Consider the following 11,793-nt stretch of genomic DNA (forward strand, 5'->3'; position numbering starts at 1 on the left):
ACCAATAAAAATAGAATTATAGTATGGAGCACTAATAACATTTTTGTTAACTGCATTTTTTATTGATTGAGCCAAATGTTAAATAGATGTCAATCTCATTTCTAAAACAATATGTCATATGATTCTCATTTCTCTATAAGTTCTTTTTCGTGTATTTATTTCTCTTTTCTATTTCCAAAATTTAGTCTTGAAAATTGAGTTTGTTTTGTAATGTATTAAAATCTGGAAAAATAATAAATATTAAAAAAAAATAAAAAATTATAAAATTATAAAAATTAAATATTTATATTTAATTTTATTTAGACAATTTTAAAATTGTATTTTTTAAATAAAATTATATAATTTTTTAATACTATTTTTTGATAAAACTAATTAAAGTAAAGAAAACTAAGTTAATAAATAATAAGATAAACATAGAAGGGTATTGATATATTAATTTCAAGTAAATTTCATATTTGTTAACAATATTAATTTATCTACAAAGGAACTTATTTGATATTTCGGTTCTTCCTCTTGTGCTTGAGAAATATGTCAATCAAGTAAGAACAAATAAAATAAAATTTTAAAATTAAGAAACTGCTTTTAATTTTAAAATTAAGAAACTGCTTTTAATTTTAAAAATTATAAAATGTCCAAATAACCAAAATAAATTAATAAAACAAAATATTAAACAAGAATAAAATAGAAAAACAATTTAGAGCAGTTAAAGTGGGAAATCTCCTATATATATAGGTACAAATAGGTATAGATATGATATAATTTTAATATAGTTTTAATTGGTCATTGCTTTTGAGGCTGCCTGTAGAAAAAGAGTGTTGGAAGTTGAAATGTCTCTGATTGCGAAAATCGTTCTCTTGTTATCCATGCTGACGATAGTATGGATAACCAAGGTGACTGTAACAACACTTTTTTAAAAACTGAAACAAAAGCCCCTGCATGCATTTTTTCTTCTTCCTTATCTCCATTTCTCTCTCTACCAACTTCTCTCCTCTCCCTTCTCTCTTAATTCCTCACTTCATACCTCGTTTATTTTAGAATCTGATCATACCACGCTGTAGCAGAGGGGTTAAGGAACATTTCTATCCGATCAGATTTTCAAACAGAGTAAGTTCACTTTTACTCTAAATATCCTTTGTTCTCTGATTTTCCTTAGAATTTAGTCATCAATATGTTGGGTCTATTAGTGTCTAAGTTCAAGAGGGGAGGGGTGAATTGAACATATAAAATTTTTGCAAATACAAATAGTTTTCAGTATATCAGAGGAAAAAGAACAGATTGTTTTTAAACGAAACAGATTGATTCTTCAGAATAGTCTAACACAATTTGAACTTGTTCAGATTAAAATTGCAATCAACAGAGAGGTATAACAGAATCAGATTGGTTAAATTTTACCAGTTTGAAGAATACAGATAATGCCAAGAAAAGAATTTCATTCAACACAAGGTTTCAAAGGAAATGAATATTTGTCAGGACTTAATGAATAAGACTATTTGTCCTTAAATCAATGAAAACCTCATATACAAATATTGTGTTAGTGATTAGAGAAATTTAACAAATCAGGAAGAACAGTTTTTATTAAACCCAGAATTAACAGATTTGATTTCAAATGAACAGATTTCATTCTTGACAGAATTAAGCAAAAACCATAAACGAGTGCAGGGATGAGAAGAAAAGTACAGGCAAGCTTTTATACTGGTTCACTCATAAAGAGCTACATCCAGTTTCACCTTACTCCAAGGTGGAATCCACTAAAAACAGTATCAATCACTTACAAACACAACATTTCTTGAACACTACAAGAACAATACAACCAATGCTGAAAAACCCTATTTCAGCACACCTTGCACTCCAAGAAACCCTATCAAGGAGTGACTAACACTTACACCTTTACAAACCAGAATAAGGAAAGATAACACCTGAAAAGAAGATGCAAGAACTCAAAACCAGTAGTTCAATTTGCTGCAGAACTGCACCAGCACCTTCACCAAGATCAAAGTTTTCCTAGAACAAGCACACTTGAAAATCCCTTTGGAAAACCTTTCAAAAACTCTTTTCAATCCTTCTTCTCACATAGAAAGTGTTTAATCTCTGTCAAAAACGTAATTGCTCAACATACTTTCATGTGAGAGAAGCTTTTCTTTATATAGAAAACAGTTTCTAACTACTTTTCAAAAAATAGTTGAAAAGCTGTTATGAAAACAACAGATTCAGTTTAAACTAAACATATTTATTTTTAGGAAAACTGCCAACTCAGCTAATAGAAATAACTGACTGAATTGTACCTTTGGTGGCGTAAACAAATTTCGAAAATCCTTTCAGCAGACCAAAAATAAACCTATTCTTTTATAGAGAAACAGATTTATTTTTGTGCAGTATCCTAATTTGTGGAGAAAACTCTAAAAAGCTTTTGGAAAAACTTTTAACCACTTCAAGTGCTTGATCTAGGCTTGGTTAGGCATCTAGGATAGGTCATGTAGGAAAAAACAACCTTACACATACACAAGCCTAAATACAAGATCATCTAAACCTATTACAAACTTCAAAGCAAACTAGTTATTTTCTACATCAAACACACACTAAAGCTAGGTAGAGAAGAAACTTCATCCATCTTCAACACAATATTGGTGGGGTCAGTTGAGAAGTTTAATCCTCTCAACTTATTCTACTATATACTCAATTTTTGTTCTGTTTGGATAACTTGCATTAGGCCCGTAAATCTTGAAGCTTATCCAGACTGTGAGGAATAAAATTCTAAAAGTTACTTGGAAAGCAAGCAATTGAGGTAAGGGAAGCTAAATTTAATTTTTAATAGCACCCTAGGATAGAAGATCTGAATGCGGAAGGGACGTGGTCCCAATATTCAATTTTTCTTGTAGGGATGTTGTGTGTTTATATATTGGGTTATTTGTTTATATATTATTTAAATTTGTAAAAATATTATATTTTGATGGTTTAATATTTAAGTGTTGTTTTTTTTAATGTTAATTACGCTTTTGAATATTGTGGATCACTTTTTGAATGATATTGTATGACGGAATGGTATGGAATTGAATTCATACATTTGGGATAATGTATGGACTGATGTTTGCTGTGTATTAAGTATTGATGCCTATGTGGTAACAGAGATCTCCGAGCTTCACTGATGATCAAAGTGACATAGACTAAGATATCAGGTGGTGAGAAGCTGATGGGGGAGTTCATGCACACCGTGACATATGAGATGCACGGCTTGGGTTGTATTGAACTTACCCCGATCCTTTCTGTTGGATTCGCTGGTAATCTTTGGATCAGGTGTTAGTCTCTGGTAGGACTTACTTAATACGGGTCTTCCGGAAGACGTTGTTTGTTGAATATCTTGGATGTGTAGATCCATGTGAGATCTATGTGATTGTTTTAATGTTGGGATTTGAAGAAGATTGTATAATTTGAAAAATTGATCATGTAACTTGGTTTTCTCTTTTGATTTAATTGCGTATATTATAAAATTCTATTTTCACTAGCTTACCCTTGCTTTTCTTGCTGTGTTTGAACTGCGATGACTGTACTACGTACACGAGCAGATGATCTTACAGGTGTCTGAGGATCAGAAGAGTTTTAAGACGTTGATTTTGAAACTTGTATCGTAAATATTTGTATTTCTATATGTCCTAATCACGTATTAGGAATATTTTGAAAAACTGTAAGCTTGTATAGAAATATGTAGAACCAGTATTGTAATAGTTATATGTAAATTATGGGGTGTTACATTTAATGGTATCAGAGCGGTTCATCCTTAGGATAACCTGAGGGTAGTGGGTTTATTTTGTTTCTCTTGCGTGTAGATTTTTGTTTAAGACTAGCCTCAAGACTTAGTTAAAAGTTTCTAATAAGATGTTTGACAAAGTTGTTTTTCTTGAAATCTTGTTTGTGTTCGAGTCAAGTTAATTGTTATGAATAAAAATGAAAGCATTATGAATGAAAAGAATCTTGATAGAGTGGTGATGGTGCACACTCATGACTAGATCAAGATTATTTTCTATCTTAATTCTAAGTAGCTAGAGTACATTTTAGAGATAAGTTTTGATTGGTTTTTACCTGTTTCGTATGATTTTTTCTTCGAAGTTAATTTGTCTTAAAGATGTAGTTGGAAATTTTAGTAATTTCTAACCCAATTCTTTATGTGCTTAGTAGATGGCACGTATACCACTTACTCCTCCTCCACCAGTAGATATGCCCAACTTAGCTCGGGCAATAGAGATGACGGCAACAACCTTGCAACAACAGAGTGCTACTATGGCACAACAGCATCAGGCCGCCCGTCATCAATTAGAAACATCTAGATTAGCAGCAGAAGCATCTCAGCTTCATCAACAACCCCATACTTTTAGTCTGGAGGATTTTCTAAGACACAATCCACCCAGATTTAATGGCAAGGTGAATCCAGATGGAGCAGACCAGTGGGTGAGAGACATAGAAAGAATCTTTGAAGCTACTCAATGCCATGAAGAGAGAAAGTTATCCTATGCCCTTTATGTACTAACTGAAGAAGCTGAATTCTGGTGGATAGGCATGAAGCAAATGATGGAAGACAAAGGAGAAGATGCCACTTGGGAGAACTTCAAAGTAAGATTCCTGGAGGAGTATTTTCCTGATAGTGTCAGGTATGCAAAAGAAATTGAATTCATGCAGCTGGAACAAGGAAATCTTTTAGTCACAGAATATGCTACTAGGTTCAAACACCTAGCTAGATTCTACACCCAGACCATGACTGAGGCTTGGAGATGTAGAAAATTTGAGTTTGGGTTGAAGCAAGAACTTAAAGAAGTGGTGATTCCTATGTCTATTAGAGATTTCCCTGCTCTAGTAGAGAAAGCAAAAGTAGTGGAGAGTTTGAAAAATAGTAGCAGACTTGCTAAACCTCAAGTGGGAGGACCTTCTAAAAGCATGCCTAAATATGAAGATAGAAAGAAACCTTATTTCAAACCTCAATCTTATAGCAGTGGAAGACCCAGTTCTCCATCACCACCTAGTTTCATATATTTTAGATGCGGTGGGCCACATGTTGTTAGATTTTGCCCTCATCCAGTGTCAAATGTGACATGTGATAGATGTCACAGGTATGGTCATGCAACAAAAGACTGTCGTGTCCAATTGGGAGCTCCAAATTCTGGCGGAGTGCAGCAATTACAACAAAATAGTAATCAAAAACCCAAAGCTGCTGGCAGAGTTTTTGCTATTAGTGGAGCTGAAGCTTCACAGTCTGATAGCCTTGTTAGAGGTATTTGTTATATCCTTGGAACACAGTTATCTGTATTGTTTGATTCTGGGGCAACCCATTCTTTTATATCTTTTGATTGTGCTAAGAAACTTAAGTTGCCAGTTCGAGAATTAGAATTTGAGTTGGTGGTATCTACACCAACAGAAGGTATTATAGTAACTTCTTCCATGTGTGCTGAGTTTCCAGTAATTATAGATGGGCATAGATACAAGATCAACATGATTTGTATACCTCTAAAAGATTTGGAGGTTATATTGGGAATGGATTGGTTGTCTACTAATCATATCCTTATAGATTGTGGTCGGAAGAAGTTAATTTTCCCTAAATTAGAAGGAATGCAGGTTATCTCAGCTCATCAGTTTGAGAGAGAGATGCGAGAAGGTGCGGAATGTTTTATGCTCTTGGCTTGTTCTATAGTTAATGATAAAGTACAAAAAGATATGTTGGTAGTTCAGGAGTTTATGGATGTATTTCTTGATGAGATTCCTAGACTTCCACCTAAAAGAGAGATAGAGTTTGCAATAGACTTGATTCCCGGAGCAGGCCCCGTGTCAATTTCTCCATACCGAATGGCACCAACAGAGTTAGCTGAATTGAAGAAACAACTAGAAGACTTAATAGAGAAACAATTCATTCGACCTAGTGTTTCTCCATGGGGAGCTCCAGTGCTATTAGTGAAGAAGAAAGATGGTTCGTCACGTCTATGCATAGATTACAGACAATTAAACAAGTTAATAATAAAGAATAAATATCCTCTTCCTAGAATTGATGACTTGATGGATCAGTTGCAGGGGGCAGTTGTCTTTTCTAAGATAGATCTGCGCTCAGGTTATCACCAAATTTCAGTGAAAGCGGAAGATGTTCAGAAGACTGCTTTTAGATCAAGGTATGGTCACTATGAATTTCTGGTCATGCCATTTGGTGTGACCAATGCTCCAGCTATCTTCATGGATTATATGAATAGGATATTCATAACTTTTCTTGATAAGTTTGTGGTAGTGTTCATAAATGATATCTTGATCTATTCTCGTACAAGGGAAGAACATGCAGAACATCTTAGAACCGTCCTGAACATTTTGAGAGAAAAACAGTTATATGTTGAACTTTCAAAATGTGACTTCTGGATGTCAGAAATACAATTTTTAGGACATGTCATCTCTGCACAGGGAATATTAGTAGATCCTTCTAAAGTGGAGGTTGTACTTCAATGGGAACGTCCTAAAACAGTTACTGAAATTAGAAGCTTTTTCGGGTTAGCAGGATATTACAGGAGATTTATAGAAGGTTTTTCTAAAATAGTGGCTCCTTTGACCCAATTGACTAGAAATGATCATCCTTTTGCATGGACTGAACAATGTGAGAGAAGATTTGAAGGGTTGAAAAGAAGGTTGACTAATGCTCCTGTATTGACAATCCCTGATACCAATCAGTCTTTTGAAGTTTTCTGTGATGCTTCCTATCAGGGATTGGGTTGTGTTCTGATGCAGAATAAGAAAGTTGTTGCATACGCTTCTCGTCAGTTAAAGGTGCATGAAAGAAATTATCCAACTCATGATCTAGAAATGGCAGCAGTTGTCTTTGCTTTAAAAATATGGAGACATTTTCTTTACGGAGTTAGTTTTAATGTGTTCAGTGATCATAAAAGCTTGAAATATTTGTTTGATCAGAAGGAGTTAAATATGAGGCAGAGGAGATGGATTGAATTTTTAAAAGATTATGATTTCCAGCTAATATATCATCCTGGGAAGGCAAATGTTGTTGTAGATGCGTTGAGTCGTAAAAAGATACAAACGTCGCTTATGATTAGAGAGCTAACATTGATTGAAGATTTCAGGAGTATGAATTTGGAGGTTTCCATGTTTTCAAATTGCATTAGTTGTAATACAGTTGTTATAACTAATGAATTTCTGGAGAAGGTGAAGGAGAAGCAGTTGGAAGATTCAAAATTGAAGAACTTATTGGGCTTATTAAATACTGACAAAGCTAAAGACTTCTCTTTAGGAGTGGATGGTATTTTGAGATTCAAAAATAGAATATGTATACTAGAGGATAATGAACTAAAACAAACAGTGTTATCTGAAGGTCATAAAAGAAAACCCAGTTTACATCCAGGAATAACTAAGATGTATAAAGATCTCAATAAGTCTTATTGGTGGCATGGCATGAAGAATGATGTAGCTAAGTTTGTAGCTGCTTGCCTGACATGTCAGAAATCAAAGATTGAACATCAACGGCCTAGAGGCATGTTAACCGAGTTAGACATTCCAGTGTGGAAGTGGGACAGTATCTCAATGGATTTTGTTACCCACTTACCACGTACTTTGCGGAAGCATGACTCTGTTTGGGTCATAATGGACAGGCTGACAAAGACGGCACACTTCCTACCTATAGACCTGAGAATCTCTATGCGGAAGTTGGCCCAGATTTACATAGATGAAATAGTCAGATTGCATGGTGTACCCTCCAGCATAGTTTCAGATAGAGATCCCAGATTCACCTCCAGATTCTGGCAAACACTTCAAGAAGCTTTGGGGACTAAACTCAGACTTAGTTCAGCATACCATCCTCAAACTGATGGACAATCTGAAAGAACTATCCAGTCCTTAGAGGATTTGTTTAGGACTTGTGTGTTAGATCATTTGGGCAGTTGGGATGAAATTCTACCATTGGTAGAGTTCACTTACAATAACAGTTACCAAGCTAGCATAGGAATGGCTCCTTTCGAGGCATTGTACGGAAGAAAGTGTAGGACACCTCTGTGCTGGTTTCAGGATGGTGAGAGTGTGTTAATTGGACCAGAATTAATACAACAAACCAATGAGAAAGTCAAAATGATTCAGGAAAGATTGAAAACATCTCTCTCAGCAGGCAAAAATCTTATGCAGATCAAAGAAGAAGACCTTTAGAATTCTCTGCGGGCGAGCATGTTTTTTTGAGAGTTACACCGTTCACTGGTGTAGGAAGAGCACTCAAATCCAAGAAATTGACTCCTAAGTTCATAGGACCTTATCAAATTCTCAGGAGAATAGGTCCTGTGGCTTATGAAATTGCTTTGCCTCCTCCTTTAGCTAACATTCACAATATTTTCCATGTATCTTAGCTAAGAAAGTATGTACCTGATCCTAGCCACATTCTAGAGTCTGATTCCATCCAAGTGAAAGAAAATCTGTCATTTGAAGTGAAGCCAATCAAAATTTTAGATTCACAAGTGAAACAACTTCGTGGAAGAAGTATTCTCATGGTTAAAGTATTGTGGGATCTCATATCTGGAGACTCCACTTGGGAAATTGAAGAGAAGATACGAGCATCACACCCTAATCTCTATATTGGTAAGTTCATTTTTGAGGACGAAAATTTTTGTAGTTGGAGATAATGTAACAACACTTTTTTAAAAACAGAAACAAAAGCCCCTGCATGCATTTTTTCTTCTTCCTTATCTCCATTTCTCTCTCCACCAATTTCTCTCCTCTCCCTTCTCTCTTGATTTCTCACTTCATATCTCATCTATTTTAGAATCTGATCATACCACGCTGTAGCAGAGGGGTTAAGGAACATTTCTACCCGATCAGATTTTCAAACAGAGTAAGTTCACTCTTACTCTAAATATCCTTTGTTCTCTGATTTTCCTTAGGATTTAGTCATCAATATTGGTGGGGTCAGTTGAGAAGTTTAATCCTCTCAGCTTATTCTACTATATACTCAATTTTTGTTCTGTTTGGATAACTTGCATTAGGCCCGTAAATCTTGAAGCTTATCCAGACTGTGGGGAATAAAATTCTAAAAGTTACTTGGAAAGCAAGCAATTGAGGTAAGGGAAGCTAAATTTAATTTTTAATAGCACCCTAGGATAGAAGATCTGAATGCGGAAGGGACGTGGTCCCAATATTCAATTTTTCTTGTAAGGATGTTGTGTGTTTATATATTGGGTTGTTTGTTTATATATTATTTAAATTTGTAAAAATATTATATTTTGATGGTTTAATATTTAAGTGTTGTTTTTTTTATGTTAATTACGCTTTTGAATTTTGTGGATCACTTTTTGAATGATATTGTATGACGGAATGGTATGGAATCGAATTCATACATTTGGGATAATGTATGGACTAATGTTTGCTGTGTATTAAGTATTGATGCCTATGTGGTAACAGAGATCTCCGAGCTTCACTGATGATCTAAGTGACATAGACTAAGATATCAGGTGGTGAGAAGCTGATGGGGGAGTTCATGCACACCGTGACATATGAGATGCACGGCTTGGGTTGTATTGAACTTACCCTGATCCTTTCTGTTGGATTCGCTGGTAATCTTTGGATCAGGTGTTAGTCTCTGGTAGGACTTACTTAATACGGGTCTTCCGGAAGACGTTGTTTGTTGAATATCTTGGATGTGTAGATCCATGTGAGATCTATGTGATTGTTTTAATGTTGGGATTTGAAAAAGATTGTATAATTTGAGAAATTGATCATGTAACTTGGTTTTCTCTTTTGACTTAATTGCGTATATTATAAAATTCTATTTTCACTAGCTTACCCTTGCTTTTCTTTCTGTGTTTGAACTGCGATGACTGTACTACGTACACGAGCAGATGATCTTACAGGTGTCTGAGGATCAGAAGAGTTTTAAGGCGTAGATTTTGAAACTTATATTGTAAATATTTGTATTTCTATATGTCCTAATCACGTATTAGGAATATTTTGAAAAACTGTAAGCTTGTATAGAAATATGTAGAACCGGTATTGTGACTAAATCCTAAGAAAAAATAGAGAATGAAGGATTTTTAGAGAAAAATGAACTTACTCGGTTTAAAAATATAAGGAAAAATAGAAAATGAAGGATCCTTAGAGCAAAAATGAACTTACTCTGTTAGAAAATTTGATCGGATAGAATTGTTTATTAATTTGATCAGATTCTAAAATAGATGATGTATGGAGTGAGAAGTGAAGAAAAAAGAAATAGGATTGAAGAGATGGAAAGGGAGAAAGGGAAGGTTACGTATGGAGATATGTGCATGTGTTTTTTTGTATGAGTACGTTGTTACAAATATTAATATTAATATTAATACTAATATTAATAATATTAATACTAATATTAATAACATTACCTACTAATATAAATTCTTAGATAAAATTACCAATATTGTAGACAATTTATCTAACCCTAAGCAATATTAATAACGATATTACTGATGATATATAGTTGTTAAAGATTATATGTTTAGTATAAAACTTGCTTAAAAATTAAACATTAAAGTATTACTTTTTTTTTATATATAATAACCACGATTTTACAATATTTTATCATAAATATTTATTATTTTTCATTATTTTATATAATAATCACCTTTTTATATAATAACCACTTTTTCATTAAATAGATTTTACATATTTCATTATAGATATTAAATATTTTTCATTATTTTTATAATATTTATCAGTTAATATTAATAACATATGTTTGAATATACTTTTTTCTATTAATTATTTAATAAATTCTATTCAGATGTTACTAAATACAATTTTAAAATAGATTTAATTGAATAATAAATTATATCTAATAAATCATTATTATTTTTGTTTAAGTTTCTTCCGTTTGTCTCCCTATTAGTGCTATGAGTGTTAAAATGCTGAGTAATGTATTAAGTTTATTCCATTCACTTGATTATGAAAAAGCTATGTTAGTTATTAATTATAATTAAAAAAACTATCAGTATCAAAAGATAACTGTACCTTGGTTTGTTTAATGGGTTATATTTCATGACATAATATTTTAATTTTTTGTATCTATAAAAAGATATCAGAAGCATGTATTTCTTGAACATTGAAAAAGATTGTTGAATAAAGAAAAGGGATTGATGAAAAGTGGAAGAATGTCATCATGGGGTAGGAGTGTTTCAAGTCTGTGGGTGCTCATGCTGTTATTGTTGTCAGCAAAGAATGGCATGGCAGTTGTTAAAGTCACAAATAGTTTGGATTTGGATGTAACCATTTACTGCAGCAATCTTGGTCCTGAGCTTCACCGTATTCACCCAGGTAGTTTCTATGAGTTGAATTATTCTGGTGGTATAACACATGGAAAGTCACCATTCTCTTGTTTCTTTCAATGGGAAGGTGCATTTAACAACTTTGATATGTGTGTGCCAAGTGAAGGTGGAGGTTGCAAACAGTGCAATTGGTTTATAACTGAAGAAGGACCATGTAGGTACGAAGGTGCCAATCGAATTTGTGGTAGATGGAATTAGATATATTTTTATCTTAATATATCTTATTATCCGTTTCTGTTTCGTCTTTGGGACGTCTCTTTGTATTTCGCAATGGTCAAAGTTTCATTTGTAGTCTTGTTCCTTTGAATAAGGTGCAATTGGATTCATATTTTCATATTGGGTTAATCCCGTAGGGTTCACCTAACTAATGGTTTTTTTTTTTTTTATCAGCACACCTAACTAATGGTTGCAACACACTTTAAATGTTTCTTTATTAATTTATGTTTTTTCATTAATACATCTAAGTAACTACTAGATCAGAAAAATTATTTGGTTA

At 33.4% G+C, this 11,793-nt stretch overlaps 1 protein-coding gene across 1 annotated transcript; it reads left to right on the forward strand.

The window, feature by feature from the left end:
- Positions 1 to 4,170: 4,170 nt before the first annotated feature.
- On the forward strand, positions 4,171 to 11,495 carry LOC137823584 (uncharacterized). The gene is made up of 5 exons (XM_068628786.2): positions 4,171 to 4,436; positions 5,025 to 6,541; positions 7,340 to 7,698; positions 8,358 to 8,586; positions 11,185 to 11,495. Exons 1-5 carry the CDS (start codon positions 4,171 to 4,173, stop codon positions 11,493 to 11,495), a joined length of 2,682 nt encoding a protein of 893 aa, XP_068484887.2.
- The last annotated feature ends 298 nt before the right edge of the window (positions 11,496 to 11,793 follow it).

The sequence above is a fragment of the Phaseolus vulgaris genome, chromosome 8 (assembly GCF_051622355.1).
Source record: "Phaseolus vulgaris cultivar YP4 chromosome 8, ASM5162235v1, whole genome shotgun sequence".
NCBI classification, from domain to species: Eukaryota; Viridiplantae; Streptophyta; class Magnoliopsida; order Fabales; family Fabaceae; genus Phaseolus; species Phaseolus vulgaris.